This window comes from Mesoplodon bidens (genome assembly GCF_964165515.1).
Source record: "Mesoplodon bidens genome assembly, chromosome: 12".
Classification (NCBI taxonomy): domain Eukaryota; kingdom Metazoa; phylum Chordata; class Mammalia; order Artiodactyla; family Ziphiidae; genus Mesoplodon; species Mesoplodon bidens.
Genome location: NC_138168.1, coordinates 51,989,086 through 52,007,883, shown reverse-complemented (window position 1 = coordinate 52,007,883; position 18,798 = coordinate 51,989,086). Strand labels below are relative to the sequence as shown.

The 18,798-nt window shown below is 37.3% G+C and overlaps 1 protein-coding gene across 2 annotated transcripts in view; it reads left to right on the top strand.

Moving 5' to 3' along the window:
- Window positions 1–18,798, top strand: part of CEP85L (centrosomal protein 85L) — a 153,938-nt gene that overhangs the window by 31,620 nt on the left and 103,520 nt on the right. For both annotated transcript variants that reach the window (XM_081251008.1, XM_081251007.1), the window contains exon 3: window positions 17,570–18,357. In XM_081251008.1, the coding sequence (XP_081107134.1) occupies window positions 17,570–18,357 (788 nt within the window). The remainder of the gene's footprint in view (window positions 1–17,569; window positions 18,358–18,798) is intronic.

Sequence of the window (18,798 nt, the reverse complement as noted above, 5' to 3'; positions counted from 1 at the left end):
TTAAAACACCTCATCTTAATGTAAAATATCCTCTTGTTCTCACTCTAGTTTTTTTTTCTTTTTTACAGAAAATTTCAAACATATACTAAAGTAAAAAGAAGGCAAAATGGTAAAACCCACATGTACACAACACCAAACTTATACAATTGTAAATTTGTAACACATCGCAATCTTATTTCAGATATTCTGTGTGCACCCCCATACCTTAGGTGATATTTTCAAGCAAATCAAGAGTTCCCCCTTAACATTTTAATTACAATAGGAATAATATTTATTGAGCATTTACTATGTATAAGGCATCATGATAAGAGGTTTACATGATTGTTTCAGTTAATTCAAAAATAACATGTTGGGTACAATTCTATACCCATTTTATAGGCAAAGTAAATGATATTTATTTAGACTGTTCTCTAACCTGTTTCCTTGCTTTATTAAGGTTCATTTCATAGGTGAATAATCTTATGTTGCTGCAACTTCATAGCTTTGGAACTTTCAGGACTCTGATGATGAGTACTTCCATAACATGACCTCCAGATATTACAGTGGATTAGTTGGTCTGTTGACCTTAACGTTAATAAGAGTATGTACCATAGATTTTTTTCAGTGTGAGGTTTTATACTTCTATACATGATTAAAAATTTTTTTTCATTATAGAATCCTTCTGAGGTCAAATATAATTATTTTCTCTTTACTGATGAAAAATAAAACTTAGAGGACATTAATAACATCTGGGTTTATACAGTGGTTTATGTGGTGGAGCTGAGATTCTTCAAGTCTAACTCTAAAGCCCTGCGCTTAACCGCACTGTTAGATATCTGTTCTTGAAGGGAGGAACTAGAGAGGAAGAAGAACTGAGAGGTGTAGTGTAGGATAGTATTGGTAATACTAGGCTGAGAAACAGGAGACCAGGATTCTCTTTTGAGATCTGTACTTGGTCAAGTAATTTAACCTTTATGGACTTAGTTCTTCATTTGCATATGGAAAGAGGTGAAGGGTTATACACAGAATACTTTTTTGCTTGTGAAATCAAATAATTTCAAGGCAGTATTCAAAACAATTACGATTTATATTCTTTTGCAAACCAAATAACCCTTTTCCTTTGCTCCCCATCTCTACTTAATTTTCTTGTTAATCTACCTTACTGCTTAAAATATTTCAATTAAAAATTTTAAACATGGCATATAAGAACATTACAGCTGTAGCAAATTTGCAGAAATTAAAATTGTTTATTGGAGGTGTATTTTGTATCTTTATGGCCCTCATTTTTACCTTCATTGTTCTTCATCCATCCATTTGTCTATTCATTCACTCATTTTTTTCCTATCATTTTGCTTCTTGGCTTGGTAGAATATGAACCTGATCAAGCTGAGCTGAATTTAGTCCATTTTTGAGAACTGTGATGAACCCACGTACTTCTGACCTGGAAAGGCCCTTCAGTCGTACAGCCATGGGTTTAGGGAAGAGATTAATGACTTCACATTTCCCCAGACATGCAAGTGGTTAGAGGACCAAATGATAATTTCTTGTCAGTTCTGTCATAAAGTAACAGTTTTTTTTCCTGAGAAAATTTGAATTTTTGAAAATCACATCCCATAATTTGAGACCATTACAATTTGATTTATAACCATTTTTATAGGAGAGAAATAACACTTTTAGCTCTTTGCAAGTAAACTGCCTGATGAGACTTAATCTAAATTGAAACTAGTAGGAGATATCTAGAAAATGGTACAGTTGAATGAAATTTTAAAAGCCATTCAAGAAAAAAATAAAATTTTTATGTAAATACAAAAAGGAGCTTTTTTACTGACCAGCTTTTAAAATTAGTTTTTTTAAAAAAATAATAAATTTATTTATTTATATTTTTGGCTGCGTTTGGTCTCTGTTGCTACTTGCAGGCTTTCTCTAGGTGCGGTGAGCGGGGGCCACTCTTTGTTGTGGTTCACGGGCTTCTCATTGAGATGGCTTCTCTTGTTGTGGATCATGGGCTCTAGGCGCGTGAGCTTCAGCAGCTGTGGCATGTGGGCTCAGTAGCTGTGGCTCGTGGGCCTTAGAGTGCAGGTTCAATAGTTGTGGCGCACGGGCTTAGTTGCTCCGTGGCACGTGGGATCTTCCCAGACCAGGGATCGAACCCGTGTCCCCTGCATTGGCAAGCGGATTCTTAACCACTATGCCAGCAGGGAAGTCCCTAAAATTAGTTTTGCTTTGAATTGTTGACCTCTTTAAACTGTACTTCAGATTGTCCTTTAATTAAGTTGCCAGTAGTCTGGTTGGAGATCAGAAATGCCCCCCTTTTTTTAAAAACCAGCTTTTCATCTTGTTTTATATAAACTTAGAGAATGAAGTTTCTTAATTTGCTGTGAATGGTTGCTAAGAGACAGCGTACAAAAAGAGCTTGAGAACTAATTTGTGAACAGTGTAGACTTCTGTAATTATTTTAAACAAGTAATTTTAGAACTTCCCACTCGTTTTCTGCTTCAATAGTATTTGACTTCACAAAATACAATTGAGAAAAAATATAAAATATTCAAGAAAAAAAGGTGATCGGTAATAATGATTAGACAATAACAAAATGAGAACCAAGATTTGCACAGAATTGTGTACTATTGCTATCAAGTACAGTTGCTAAAAGAATAGGTCATAGGTTTGGCAGAAGGGAAACAGAAGCTTCTCTCTATCCTTAAGGTATAATGAATAAAGGCAAGCAGTTCATGGAACTATGCTTTTCATGATCTTGATACCTGACATACAGTTTTCCTAATGTTCTTGATAGTTATTTCTGTGTAATTCTTTTATGTAATCATTCTCAGTCTCTATGCAGATACCATAATGCCAAAATAGGACTTCATATTTTAGGTGTATCTTCTGTAAACATTTAGCTAGATTAAAAAAATTATGTGGACAATTCTTGTCTTTTGAGTGGATATTCATTTACTGTGATTGTTAAATTTTGATGCATTTTAAATCATATTGTATACTTTCTAGTCTGCTTTTCTCAAGTTTTTTCCTTCTTGCCTTCTTTTGTTTCACTTTTTCTTCATGACATTTTCCTTCTAGTTTATTAGAAGTTATACACATATATCTCTTATGAGCTATAATTCATTACTATACAATTCACCCATTTAAAGTACACAATTTAATGCTTTTTAATATATTCTCAGAATTGTCCAACTATTACCACAGTCTAAGTTTAGAACATTTTTTAGCCCACCCCCCTCCTCCCCAAAAGAAGTCTGTTAGCTGTCACTCCCCGTCTTCCCTCCCATCCCTAAGCAGCCACTAATCTGTATAAATTTCTTTTTTCTGGACATTTCATATAAATGGAATCGTCTAATATATCGTCCTTTGTGACTGACTTTCACTTAGCATAATGTTTTCAAGACTCATCATGTTGTAGCATGTATCAGTACTTCATTTCTTTTTATTACCATAATAAAAGATAATATTCCATTGTACCACTTTTCATTTATCCATTGATCACTTGATGGACATTGCATTATTCTGATTTTTTGGCTGTTAAGAATAATGCTTCTGTGAATATGTTTCCATTTCTCTTGGGTGTATACCTAGGAGTGGAATTGCTGGATCATATGGTAACTCTGTTTAACCTTTTGAGGAACTGCCACACTGTTTCCTAAGCAGCGGCGCCATTTTACATTCCCATCAGCATTGTATGAGGGTTCCAGTTTCTCCACATCCTTGCCAGACACTTGACACTTACTATCTGTCATTCGGATGATAGCCATCCTAATGGGTGTGAAGTGGTGTCTCATTGTGGTTTTGATTTGCATTTCCCTAAAAATGACAAACAAAAATGTCCTTTTCCTCTGCTTTAATAGGACCATCTGTATATCTTCTTTGGAGAAATGACTATTCAAATTCCACATCCATTTTTAAATTGGATTATTTGTATTTTTATTATTGAGTTGTGTTTCTTATATAATCTAGATGAAAGTCCCTATCAGTTGCGTAATTGCAAAAATTTTCTCCCTTTCTTTGGGCTGTCCTTTTACTGTCTTGATGGTATCATTTACAGCAAAAAATTTTTAAATTTTATTGAAGTCCAGTTTATTTTCTTTTGTTGCTTGGGCTTTTGGTGTTGTATCTAAGAAATCACTTCCTGACTTAAGATCATGAAGATTTACACCTATGGTTTTCTTCTAAGAGTTTTATAGTTTTAGCTGTTACATGTAGGCCTATGATTCATTTTGAGTTAACACTTGTTGAAGGTATAAGGTAGGGGTAGAGCTTTGTATTCTTTTGCTTGTGGCTATGTAGTTGTGCACCCTACCTATTCTTTTAGTTGTTAATGTAGAAATTATAATATGCATCCCTAACTTGACTGTAATGGTAGTATGCTGCTCTACCCCTGTTTTATTTGTCATAGTTGATATTTTGGTTTTATCTCTCCCCCTCTCTTTTTTTAACCCAGAAGTTAGTGTTATGCAATTATTGGTGTTTTTAGATTTAATCACAACTTTGCTGTTTTTTTTTTTAAAAAACCTCATTCCTTTTTACAACTCATGACTCATTTTTCTTCTTTAGTGAAAGAAACTTAAGGAATGTTAGTAGTACTTTTAATGAGTCGGTTGGTGATAAGCTCTGTTTCTGTTTAGCAGAAAATATATTTTGCCTTCATCTTGAAAGATAGCTTAGCGTTCCAAACAATTCTTGGGTGCCAATTATTTACTCTTAACCCTTTGGAGATATTATTTCACTGTGCTCTGGATTCCATTTCTGCTGTTGAGAAGTTGGCTATCATTCTGAGAGTTCTGTTATGAATAGTCTGCCTTTTCTCTCTGGCTCACTTCTTATTGTCTGGTGTTTTGTAGTTTCCTTGTCCTGCCGCTGTGTGTGTGTAATGGTGAAGTTGTAAACCCTGAGAAGGGCTGTGTTCATATTTTATTGCAAATAATATCTTTGCATTGTCTTTTCTACCTAGCACAGTGCCTTGTACATAATATGTTAGAAGATTATTTGGTTGAACTACTACTGAATTTCTTTATATAGCTCTCTTTTCCTACCAGAGTGTAGTTTAGAATATGTTTAAAATATTTACCTAAAAATGTAGGGAATACTTAGAAACGTTCATTTGTTTAAAAAAGAGTTAAATGTGGTTTAAAAATTTTTTTTCTCATATGATACATGATCATGACATTAGCAGGAAGGGGAAAAAGTCACGGTGTTCTATAAAACTTAATTATTGCCTTTGGGATAGACTTAATATTTTTATTTAAAATATAAAATATTTATATTTTATATTGACTGAAAATATATTAAGCTGTTACATTTTATTTTTTTTATTTTTTTATTTATTTTTTTTTTTGCGGTATGCGGACCTCTCACTGTTGTGGCCTCTCCCGTTGCGGAGCACAGGCTCCGGACGCGCAGGCCCAGTGGCCACGGCTCACGGGCCCAGCCGCTCCGCGGCATATGGGATCCTCCCAGACCGGGGCACGAACCCGTATCCCCTGCATCGGCAGGCGGACTCTCAACCACTGCGCCACCAGGGAGGCCCAAGCTGTTACATTTTAAATCAGATTTTTTTTTTTTTTTTTTTTTTTTTCGGTACGCGGGCCTCTCACTGTTGTGGCCTCTCCCGTTGTGGAGCACAGGCTCCGGACGCGCAGGCTCAGCGGCCATGGCTCATGGGCCTAGCCGCTCCACAGCATGTGGGATCTTCCTGGACCGGGGCACGAACCCGTGTCCCCTGCATCAGCAGGTGGACTCTCAAACACTGCGCCACCAGGGAAGCCCTAAATCAGAATATTTTGATACAGGGTTATAGTTTCCTGATTATTTTTTTCTTTGTAAAGACTCATGATTTATTGTTATAATATGTATCTGGAAGGAGTGGTTTTTTAAAAATTTAATTCCTTTATACTATAAGAAAGAGCAGAGAGAGACTGTCTCTATATACAAGAGAAGATAGAATCAATCTCACATCTATTGCCAGATAGAATAATATGACAGTGAAACAGAAGGCTGGGATTTTGTTCAGAATTCAGGACTTTGTTATCTTAAATATAATTCACTTGCATTATCAGATTACAGCAATGTCCTCTTATATTTTTCCCCTATAAACTGAAATCTGTCTGAAACCATTAGCTCTTCTGTGCTCTATATAAACCCTGTCCTCTGTTGTTTTTTTAATTTTTAAATTTAAAAAATAAATTTATTTATTTAGGCCACATTGGGTCTTCATCGCTGTGCGTGGGCTTTCTCTAGTTGCGGTGAGCGGGGGGCTACAGTTTGTTGCGGTGCACAAGCTTCTCATTGTGGTGGCTTCTCTTGTTGCGGACCACGGGCTGTAGGCGTTCAGGCTTCAGTAGTTGTGGCTCGCGGGCTCTAGAGCGCAGGCGCAGTAGTTGTGGCGCATGGGTTTAGTTGCTCTACGGCATGTGCGATCTTCCCAGACTAGGGCTCAAACCCGTGTCCCCTGCATTGGCAGGCAGATTCTTAACTACTGTGCCACCCAGGAAGTCCCATGTCCTCTGGTTTTTAAAAGGACGGCCTTCTGCCGGTTTTAGATTTCACTTGTTCTAACTTAGATATGGGCTGGATGCCATCATAATAACTTGCATTTGGGATTTGTGGCTACGATTAGGTAGTATAATAAAGCACATTAGGAATCACATTGCATCTACCTCCAATTGATTGTGTTTTGTTAGGCAAAATAAATTATTTTTTGATTCATCTTTTAGATAGAATGGTCCTTTTTTTCAGATACTTAAACTGTCAGTTATTTAATACTTTGTTCATTAATTCATGGTGTATATGTGCATGTATGTGCATATGTATGTGGGTAGACTGAATTTTAATCCTTAGTTTTCACAGTAATGAATTCTGAATGTCACAGTAAATCAGTTTTTACAGTGAAACTCAGATACTGGTGATGGTTGAACTTAAGATATTTAAACTTGAAGGCTTCAGAACTGGAATCAGTCCAGGTGGAATGACATGGTGAATAGAACAGCAGAATCACGTATTAAAAAGTGATGTTTCCTGGACCCTCTCTACTCTAACTGAATGAGAATCTCTCAGAGTAGGGCTCCAGATACCAGGTAAGTTTGTTGTATTTTAAAGTTTGAGAACTTCAGGTATAAGTGACTTTTGGAGTAAATTCTATTCTCAATGTAATGTTCTATGAACAGCATATATTATCAGTAGCTTTCAGATATGTAGGAGTAAATACTAGTCTGATGTGGAATTGGTTTTTATCACCAATTGTTGATTTTCTCTGCAGTTGGGAAGTATTGAGCTACCAAGGTAGACAGGAAGTTAGCATGTTATCAGATAAAAGTAGCACCCAGGACTGGTGATCTCTGGTCTCAGAAGTTTCAGCTGTGACATAGAAAGTGAGACAGTCACCTGATACATAATTCACACTTTAGTAGCAGTGTTCTTTGAGATATTTCAAACTCTCTGAGGTCACAAAATAAAACACCTTTGCAGAAGTTTGGCCAAATGGTAATTAAAATAAGATGTTGTGTAAAGTAAAATGTGAAAGCATCTTTCTCCTTTTCTCCTCTTTCTACCTTTGTTTATTAAATTTGGGGTATATTCCTCTAGATCATTTCTGTGCCCATGAATATATATGTATTTACATACACATATGCACATGTATACATATATTTACTTATATGTTTGCATATTTTAAATATTGATGTATATAGACAGATTGCCCCTTTTCTTCCAAAGGCTATAACAATTTATATTCTTACCATCATAGGATATTAGCAGCCTTTAATAATTTTATGAATATGATAGGGAATGTACTTCTACTATTTAGTGAGTTGAAATATCTTTCTTGAAAAACAAACTTTTTAAAAAATTTATTTTATTGAAGTATAGTTGATTTACAATATTGTATTAATTTCTGCTCTACAGCAAAGTGATTCAGTTATACATTTATGCATTCTTTTTCATATTCTTTTCTATTACAGTTTATCACAGGATATTGAATATAGTTCCCTGTGCTGTACAGTAGGACCTTGTTTATCCATTCTATATATACTAGTTTGCATCTGCTAATCCCCAACTCCCAATCCATCCTTCTCCCACCCCCTACTCCCCACCCCCCTTGGCAACCACAGTCTGCAAGTCTGTTTTGTAGATAAGTTCATTTGTATCATATTTTAGATTCCACATACAAGTGATATCATATGATATTCGTCTTTCTCTTTCTGACTTAGTTCGCTTAATATGATAATCTATAGGTCCATCCATGTTGCTGCAAGTGGCATGATTTCATTATTTCTTATGACTGAGTAGTATTCCATTGTACATATGTACCACATCTTCTTTATCCATTCATCTGTCGATGGACACCTAGGCTGCCTCCATTAAACATGTATTCTTTATTTGCTTTTTTTTTGTTTTCTTTTGTGGTTAGCTTATGGATTTCTTTTGCCTACTTTAAAATTAGGTTGTTAGGTTTTTGTTTTTGGGGTTTTTTTTTGGAGTTCTTTGTACAGTATGCATATTTAGCCTTTTGCCTGTTATATTGAAAATATCACTTACTTTAGCTATTTCTTTTTTTTTAACATCTTTATTGGAGTATAATTGCTTTACAATGGTATGTTAGTTTCTGCTTTATAAAAAAGTGAATCAGCTGTATGTATACATATATCCCCATATCTCCTCCCCCTTGCATCTTCCTCCCACCCTCTCTATCCCACCCCTCTAAGTGGTCACAAAGCACCGAGCTGATCTCCCTGTGCTATGCAGCTGCTTCCCACTAGCTATCTATCTTACGTTTGGTAGTGTATATATGTAAAGGCCACTCTCTCACTTCGTCCCAGCTTACCCTTCCCCCTCCCCGTGTCCTTAAGTCCATTCTGTACATCGGCATCTTCTCTATTCCTGTCCTGCCCCTAGGTTCTTCAGAACCTTTTTTTTTTTTTAGATTCCATATATACGTGTTAGCATACAGTATTTGTTTTTCACTTTCTGGCTTACTTCACTCTGTATGACAGTCTCGATGTCCATCCATCTCACTACAAATAACTCAGTTTAGTTTCTTTTTATGGCTGAGTAATATTCCATTTTATATATGTGCCACATCTTCTTTATCCATTCATCTGTCGATGGACACTTAGGTTACTTCCATGTCCTGGCTATTGTAAATAGAGCTGCAGTGAACATGGTAGTACATGCCTCTTTTGAATTACGGTTTTCTCAGGGTATATGCCCAGTAGTGGGATTGCTGGGTCGTATGGTAGTTCTATTTGTAGTTTTGTAAGGAACCTCCATACTGTTCCCCATAGTGGCTGTATCAATTTACATTCCCACCAACAGTGCAAGAGTGTTTACTTTTCTCCACACCCTCTCCAGCATTTATTGTTTCTAGATATTTTTGATGATGGCCATTCTGACTGGTGTGAGGTGATACCTCATTGTAGTTTTGATTTGCATTTCTCTAGTGATTACTGATGTTGAGCATCCTTTCCTGTGTTTGTTGGCAATCTGTATATCTTCTTTGGAGAAATGTCGATTTAGGCCTTCTGCCCATATTTGGATTGGGTTGTTTGTTTTTTTGATATTGAGCTGCATGAGCTGCTTGTATATTTTGGAGGTTAATCCTTTGTCAGTAGCTTCATTTGCAAATATTTTCTCCCATTCTGAGGGTTGTCTTTTTGTCTTATTTATGTTTTCCTTTGCTGTGCCAAAGCTTTTAAGTTTCATTGGGTCCCATTTGTTTATTTTTGTTTTTATTTCCATTTCTCTAGGAAGTGGGTCAAAAAGGATCTTCCTGTGATTTATGTCATAGAGTGTTCTTCCTTTGTTTTCCTCTAAGAGTTTTATAGTGTCTGGCCTTACATTTAGGTCTTTAATCCATTTGGAGTTTATTTGAGTGTTTGGTGTTAGGAAGTGTTCTAATTTCATTCTTTTACATGTAGCTGTCCAGTTTTCCCAGCACCACTTATTGAAGAGGCTGTCTTTTCCTCATTGTATATTCTTGCCTCCTTTATCAAAGATAAGGTGACCATAGGTGCATGGGTTTATCTCTGGGCTTTCTGTCCTGTTCCGTTGATCTGTGCTTCTCTTTTTGTGCCAGTACCATTCTGTCTTGATGACTGTAGCTTTGTAGTATAGTCTGAAGTCAGGGAGCCTGATTCCTCCAGCTCCATTTTTCTTTCTCAAGACTGCTTTGGCTATTCAGGGTCTTTTGTGTTTCCATGCAGATTGTGAAATTTTTTGTTCTAGTTCTGTGGAAAATGCCATTGGTAGTTTGATAGGGATTCCACTGAATCTGTAGATTGCTTTGGATAGTATAGTCATTTTCACAATATTGATTCTTCTAATCCAAGAACATGGTATATCTCTCCATCTGTTTGTATCATCTTTAATTTCTTTCATCAGTGTCTTATAGTTTTCTGCATACAGGTCTTTTGTCTCCTTAGGTTGGTTTATTCCTAGGTATTTTATTCTTTTTGTTGCAATGGTAAATGAGAGTGTTTCCTTAATTTCTCTTTCAGGTTTTTCAACATTAGTGTATAGAAATACAAGAGATTTCTGTGCATTAATTTTGTATCCTGCTGCTTTACCAAATTCATTGATTAGCTCTAGTAGTTTTCTGATAGCATCTTTGGGATTCTCTATGTATAGTATCATGCCATCTGCAAAGAGTGACAGTTTTACTTCTTTTCCGATTTGGATTCTTTTTATTTCTTTTTCATCTCTGATTGCTGTGGCTAAAACTTCGAAAACTATGTTGAATAATAGTGGTGAGAGTGGACAACCTTGTCTTGTTCCTGATCTTAGTGGAAATGGTTTCAGTTTCTCACCATTGAGAAAGATGCTGGCTGTGGGTTTGTCATATATGGCCTTTATCATGTTGAGGTAAGATCCCTCTGTGACTACTTTCTGGAGGGTTTTTATCATAAGTGGGTATTGAATTTTGTCCAAAGCTTTTTCTGCATCTATTGAGATGATCATATGGTTTTTCTTCTTCAGTTTGTTAATATGGTGTATCACATTGATTGATTTGTGTATATTGAAGAATCCTTGCATTCTTGGGATAAACCCCACTTGATCATGGTGTGTGATCCTTTTAATGTGCTGTTGGATTCTGTTTGCTAGTATTTTGTTGAGGATTTTTGCATCTATGTCATCAGTGATATTGGCCTGTAGTTTTCTTTTTTTGTGACATCTTTATCTGGTTTTGGTATCAGGATGATGGTGGCCTCGTGGAATGAGTTTGGGAGTGTTCCTCCCTCTGCTATATTTTGGAAGAGTTTGAGAAGGATAGGTGTTAACTCTTCTCTAAAAGTTTTATAGAATTCATCTGTCAATCCATCTGCTCCTGGGCTTTTGTTTGTTGGAAGATTTTTAATCACAGTTTCAATTTCAGTGCTTATGATTAGTCGGTTTATATTCTCTATTTCTTCCTGGTTCAGTCTTGGAAGGTTGTGCTTTTCTAAGAATTTGTCCATTTCTTCCAAGTTGTCCATTTTATTGGCATATGGTTGCTTGTAATAATCTTTCATGATCCTGTGTATTTCTCTAGTGTCAGTTGTTACTTCTCCTTTTTCATTTCTAATTCTGTTGACTTGAGTCTTCTCCCTTTTTTTCTTGATGAGTCTGGCTAATGGTTTACGTTTATTTCTGATCTGGTCTTTATGATTTCTTTCCTTCTACTAACTTTGGGGTTTTTTTTGGTTTTTCTTTCTCTAATTGCTTTAGGTGCAAGGTTAGGTTGTTTATTTGAGATTTTTCTTGTTTCTTGAGGTAGGATTGTATTGCTATAAACTTCCCTCTTAGAACTGCTTTTGCTGCATACCATAGGTTTTGGGTCTTCGTGATTTCATTGTCATTTGTTTCTAGGTATTTTTTGATTTCCTCTTTGATTTCTTCAGTGATCTCTTGGTTATTTAGTAGTGTATTTTTTAGCCTCCATGTGTTTGTATTTTTTACAGAGTTTTTCCTGTAATTGATATCTGGTCTCATAGCATTGTGGTCAGAAAAGATACTTGATACGATTTCAATTTTCTTAAATTTACCAAGGCTTGATTTGTGACCGAAGATACGATATGTCCTGGAGAATGTTCCATGATCACTTAAGAAGAAAGTGTATTCTGTTGTTTTTGGATGGAATGTCCTATAAATATCAATTAAGTCCATTTTGTCTAATGTGTCATTTACAGCTTGTGTTTCCTTTTTTATTTTCATTTTGGATGATCTGTCCATTGGTGAAAGTGAGGGTTAAAATCCCTTACTATGATTGTGTTACTGTTGATTTCCCCTTTTATAGCTGTTAGCATTTGCCTTATGTATTGAGGTACTCCCATGTTGGGTGCATAAATATTTACAATTGTTATATCTTCTTCTTGGATTGATCCCTTGATCATTATGTAGTGTCCTTCTTTGTCTCTTGTAATAGTCTTTATTTTGAAGTCTATTTTGTTTAATATGAGAATTGCCACTCCAGCTTTCTTTTGATTTCTATTTGCATGGAATATCTTTTTCCATCCCCTCACTTTCAGTCTGTATGTGTCCCTAGGTCTGAAGTGGGTCTCTTGTAGGCAGCATATATACCGGTCTTGTTTTTGTATCCATTCAGCCAGTCTGTGTCTATTGGTTGGAGCATTTAATCCTTTTACATTTAAGGTAGTTATTGATATGTATGTTCCTATTACCGTTTTCTTAATTGTTTTGGGTTTGTTATCATAGGTCTTTCCTTCTCTTGTGTTTCCTGCCTAGAAAAGTTCCTTTAGCATTTGTTGTAATGCTGGTTTGGTGGTGCTGAATTGTCTTAGCTTTTGCTTGTCTGTAAAGCCTTTAATTTCTCCATTGAATCTGAATGACATCCTTGCTGAGTAGAGTAATCTTGGTTGTAGGTTTTTCCCTTTCATCACTTTAAATATGTCCTGCCACTCCCTTCTAGCTTGCAGAGTTTCTCCTGCAATATCAGCTGTTAACCTTATGGAGATTCCTTTGTATGTCATTTGTTGCTTTTCCCTTGCTGCTTTTAATATTTTTTCTGTGTATTTAATTTTTGATAGTTTGATTAATATGTGTCTTCGTGTGTTTCTTCTTGGATTAATCCTGTATGGGACTCTCTGTGCTTCCTGGACTTGATGGATATTTCCTTACCCATGTTAGGGAAGTTTTCAACTATAATCTCTTCAAATATTATCTCAGTCCTTTTCTTTTTTTCCTCTTCTTCTGGGACCCCTATAATTAGAATGTTGGTGTGTTTAATGTTGTCCCAGAGATCTCTGTGACTGTCCTCAATTCTTTTCATTCTTTTTTCTTTATTCTGCTCTGCGGTAGTTATTTCCAGTATTTTATCTTCCACCTCACTTATCCGTTCTTCTGCCTCAGTTATTCTGCTATTGATCCCATCTAGAGAATTTTTAATTTCACTTATCATGTTGTTCCTCATTGTTTGTTTGCTCTTTAGTTCTTCTAGGTCCTTGTTAAACATTTCTTGTATTTTCTCCATTCTATTTCCAATATTTTGGATCATCTTTACTCTCATTACTCTGAATTCTTTTTCAGGTAGACTGCCTATGTCTTCTTCATTTGTTTGGTCTGGTGGATTTTTGCTTTGCTCCTTCATGTGCTGTGTTTCTCTGTCTTCTCCTTTTGCTTAACTTACTGTGTTTGGGTCTCCTTTTCGCAGGCTGCAGTTTTGTAGTTCCCATTGTTTTTGGTGTCTGCCTCCAGTGGGTGAGTTTGGTTCAGTGGGTTGTGTAGGCTTCCTGGTGGAGTGGACTGGTGCTTCTGTTCTGGTGGATGACGCTGGATCTTGTCTCTTTCTGGTGGGTAGGACCACGTCCAGTGGTGTGTTTTGGGGTGTCGGTGAACTTATGATTTTAGGTAGCGGTCTCTTGCCTCATAGGCAGCTCCACACCTTTTCCCAGATTCCCTCCCAGCTAGCTGTGGTGCACTAGCCCCTTCAGGCTGTGTTCACTCAGCCAACCCCAGTCCTCTCCCTGGGATCTGACCTCCGAAGCCCGAGCCTGAGCTGCCAGCCCCCGCCTGCCCTGGCAGGTGAGCAGACAAGCCTCTCAGGCTGGTGAGTGCTGGTCAGCACTGATCCTCTGTGCGGGAATCTCTCCGCTTTGCCCTTTGTACCCTTGTTGCTGTGCTCTCCTCTGTGGCTTTGAAGCTTCCCTCCCCTCCCCACACCATCCGCCCATCTCCACCAGTGAAGGGGCTTCCTAGTGTGTGGAAACTTTTCCTCCTTCACAGCTCCCTCCCAGAGGTGCAGGTCCTGTCCCTATTCTTTTGTTTCCATTTTTTCTTTTTTCTTTTGCCCTACCCAGGTATGTGGGGAGTTTCTTGCCTTTTGGGAAGTCTGAGGTCTTCTGCCAGCATTCAGTAGGTGTTCTATAGGAGTTGTTCCACTTGTAGATGTATTTTTGATGTATTTGCGGGGAGAAAGGTGATCTCCATGTCTTACTTCTCTGCCATATTGAAGGTCCCCTGTAGCTATTTCAATGGTGTAATAATAACGAACATTTTGCTTTGTGCCTGGAATTCCTGTGAGTCCTTTACATGTATTATTTCATTTAATCTTCACTGTTGTCCTCTTTACTTTATGGATGAGGTAACTGTCATGCAAGAAGGTTAAATAACTTGTTTGAGCATGTGACTACTAAGTGGTAGAGCCAGGATTTGAATCTAAAAATGCTGATTTCAAAAATATTACACTGGGCTTCCCTGGTGGTGTGGTGGTTGGGGGTCCGCCTGCTGATGCAGGGGACACGGGTTCGTGCCCCGGTCTGGGAAGATCCCACATGCTGTGGAGCGGCTGGGTCCATGAGCCATGGCCGCTGAGCCTGCGTGTCCGGAGCCTGTGCCCCACAACGGGAGAGGCCACAACAATGAGAGGCCCGCATACCGCAAAAACAAAAAAAAAAAAAAAAAAAAAAAATTACACTTAGCCTTTACACTATCTTTACTTACAGATTTTTAAAAATGTAAAAGTCTGAAAATTTTAAATTTGATATGACTCATTTTTTGTTTTTTAAAGAATTGAAGATATTTTTGAGAGGCTATGATGATTCTAATACAAATATTCCTTTAGGAATAGTAACACACACATATATAGATGTAGATACAGTGCTGTAATGTATTAATACAAATATTCCATAGAATATTGGGGTCATTTGTCCTATTTCTATTTAGAACTGACTTTCAGTAGCATATTCCTCTCTATTCCCTTCTTCTACTGATTACCATAATAATCCATTAATCTTCCTGCTGCCAATCATTTTGCTTTAATTTGTCCTCAGCAGTTACTGGAATAATCATCTTAAGTACAGTTTTGGTCATGTCACTTGCTCCTTTGTTTGGAAACTTTTGGTATGTCACATTTCTTGCTGAATGAAGGGTAGGCTGTTTCTGTAGCAGGGCATTTGAAAATTTGCACAGCTCTGCTTTACATTTACCTTTCAAGAATTATCTTGAGCAGCTTTTCTTGATACTTACTGCATACTGCAGATAAATGGGATAATTTGTTTTTCTTCTTTTGAGGCCATATTCTCCTGGCTTCATACTTGGATCAGTTAGTGTTCTGAATCAGTAGAAGAAGCTGACTGGATGATTGAGCAGATGAGGCATTTATTTAAGGGCCTTTGTTTAGCTCAGAATTTTTGAGGAGGGCTGGAGAGCCAGGCTTAAGGTTAAGCTTCCAGGTAATATGCCTCAGTCACCTCTGAGAACTGGCACTCTCCGGCCCCACTGGAGGAAACCACCAGTGCTGCCCACCTGCTGCCAGTTCTGGGCCAGAACTCGGTTTGGCCACCTCTGCTGCTGTCATTGTTGGGGGCTAATGCCTCTGCTGTTGCCAAACGTGGTAGCTTCACACGGAGTCTGTTTTCTCATGTGACTCACTTCCAAACTGAAATCTTGTGCAGGTACTTCTGAGTGTCTGTATCATAGTTGCAAGGCATGTTGGGAATTTAAGGTCTAAAATTTATTTTGGGAGGTTGGGCTTATAATGTGGGGATTTTCTTGAGTATGAAAAGGTTCTGCAGAAGCTGATGGGAAACTGTTATATGGTAAATGTCTACTATATTACTTTTTCTTGTACTCTTTCATCTATAATGTTTTTCCCCTTTCATCTCCAGGTGAATAAATTCGGTGCAAAGACCTATTGGAATTCCATTTTGAATTAGTTTGCCTGGGTCTTTCTCATCTGAATTTTCTTATGACTTTCTCAACATTTCTTTTTCCATTACTTTATTTCTTTAAAACAATATCAAAGCTCACAACTAATATTTAAATATATTCTGTTATGAGTCAAACAATATGGAAAGATACAGAAAAAACTGTAAAAGTTGCCTTTCACCACCCACCTCCTCTCCCCCTACATTTCAAATGGCTATCCCCTTTCTAGATATCATGTGATAAAAATGATAATCTTTGATTTTAATTTGGTATATTTGATGATAATTTGGTACTTGATAGTAAGTCCATTGAGTATAGAGGCCCTTATTTATCCTTTGGGCTTCCGTAGAGCCTACTACAGCTGTTCCTATGTGTAGGATAGTATTATGTGAAGGCCTGACCTACAGCAGTAACTATGTAATCATTTTGGAAGTAAAAATGTACAACGTGGGCTTCCCTGGTGGTGCAGTGGTTGGGAATCTGCCTGCCAATGCAGGGGACACGGGTTCGAGCCCTGGTCTGGGAGGATCCCACATGCCACAGAGCAACTAAGCCCTTGATGCACAACTACTGAGCCTGCGTGTCTAGAGCCTGTGCTCTGCAACAAGAGAAGCTGCAACAGTGAGAAGCCCGCGCACCGTGATGAAGAGTAGCCCCTGCTCGCTGCAACTAGAGAAAGCCCGTGCACAGAAACGAAGACCCAACACAGCATCCCCCCAAATTAATTAATTAATTAATTAATTTTAAAAAAATGTACAACATGGGGATTTAGTAAATGTGCAGAGAAAGATAGGAATCAAAGTAGACTCCAAGTGTTCTAGCTTGGGAAATATTTTATTGATGATGCCATTAAGGGAGATTGGGAGTGTAGAAACTACTCTGTATCTGCAAATATGTTGCTAGAACACTTTCTGATTATTTTCTATTATTGCAGGAGCACCTTTACCCATATTCTAATTTGAATTGTAGTTTGAGAGGTGCTAAAATGTTCATATTGGGCCTATATTTCCACAGTTGAGGAAAGACACTAAGAGATACGATTTTTTAATAAAGTTGTGTCTGAGGCTTCAGTGATAGATCATGAATAAGACCTTTCAACAGGGAGATGGATTTTTCTTTTAAGGCACAATACTTAGATTAAATAGCATGAATATAAACCTGTTTTCCAGTCATTTTTCATCTGTAAGTAGATGGCAGATGAGCATACATTTTGTTATGTATCCATTTTTAGAAAATGATATTCGAAAGTATGTTTGTTTCAGATAAACTTAAAGGAATAATAATAATAATAGTAACAATAGTAAGCCCCTCATTTTGATAAAAGTGCCTCTGAAAAACTTGTGCTGGGAAACCATGTTCAGATTTTTGTTTTGGCGTTTTACATTTTGCCTCTTTTTTTTTTTTTCCTGTTAATTACAACTAATTTGGCATTCTTTTTTCTTTCCAGATCATTCAACTTCAAGTGGCACATTATCTTTTAAGCCTAGTCGATCATTGGTTACTCTTCCTACTGCCCATGTCATGCCATCTAACTCCAGTGCTTCAGTTTCCAAACATAGGGAATCATTGACATCAGATGGCTCAAAATGGAGTATAAGCCTTATGCAAACATTGGGAAACCACAGTAGGGGAGAGCAGGACCCTTCACTAGACATGAAGGACTTCCGGCCTCTCCGGAAATGGTCATCTTTATCCAAACTCACTGTCCCAGGTAACTGCAGCCAGGGTGGCATTGTGCACACAGAAGAGTCAAGGAGAGGTTTAGAAAAGACAGGGAGAGACAAGGCTTTAACATCACAACTAAGGACAATTGGACCTAGCTGTTTACATGACAGTATGGAGATGCTTAAGCTAGAGGACAAGGAAATAAATAAAAAACGACCATCAACTCTGGACAACAAATATAAATTTGAGAGCTGCAGCAGAGAGGACTTTAGAGCTTCTTCCTCCATTCCTAGGAGACAGGCCTTAGACATGACATACAGTGCCTTACCTGAAAGCAAGCCCATTATGACAAGCTCAGAGGCTTTTGAACCGCCGAAATATTTAATGCTTGGTCAACAAGCCGTAGGTGGAGTTCCCATTCAGCCTTCTGTGAGGACGCAGATGTGGCTTACTGAGCAGTTGCGGACAAACCCTTTGGAAGGTAGAACTACAGAGGACTCTCACAGTATAGCTCCTTGGCAGCAGCAGCAAATTGAAGGGTTTCGACAAGAAAGTGAAACACCACTGCAGGTAAGGCTCAAAATCTAGTGTGTGCTTCCCTCCAGTGGATGTTATGAGTACAAGCGCACTTGAAGTAAGCATATGACAGTGTCCATAGGCACAGATTGGTTTGCTTTTCCTTTCCCCTGCAGGATAATAAGCACAAATGTTATAAACTCTAAAAGTATTGCATTGGTAAACAAAACTTAAAAAATATTTGAGACTGATTAACACGGAAAACTTGAAACCTTTACCTGCCTTGGTAAAGGTTTCAAGTTTATTTTCCTTTATTTTATTTATTTAAATTATTTTTATTTTATTTATTTATTTTATTATTATTTTATTTATTTAATTAATTTATTTCCTTTATTTTCCTTCTCATTTGTTAAATGGGCATAAACATTAACAAAGCAAAAAATACTCAATTCTGTTTCAGTACTTGAAACAGAAACAAAGGAGCTGGCATGGTAT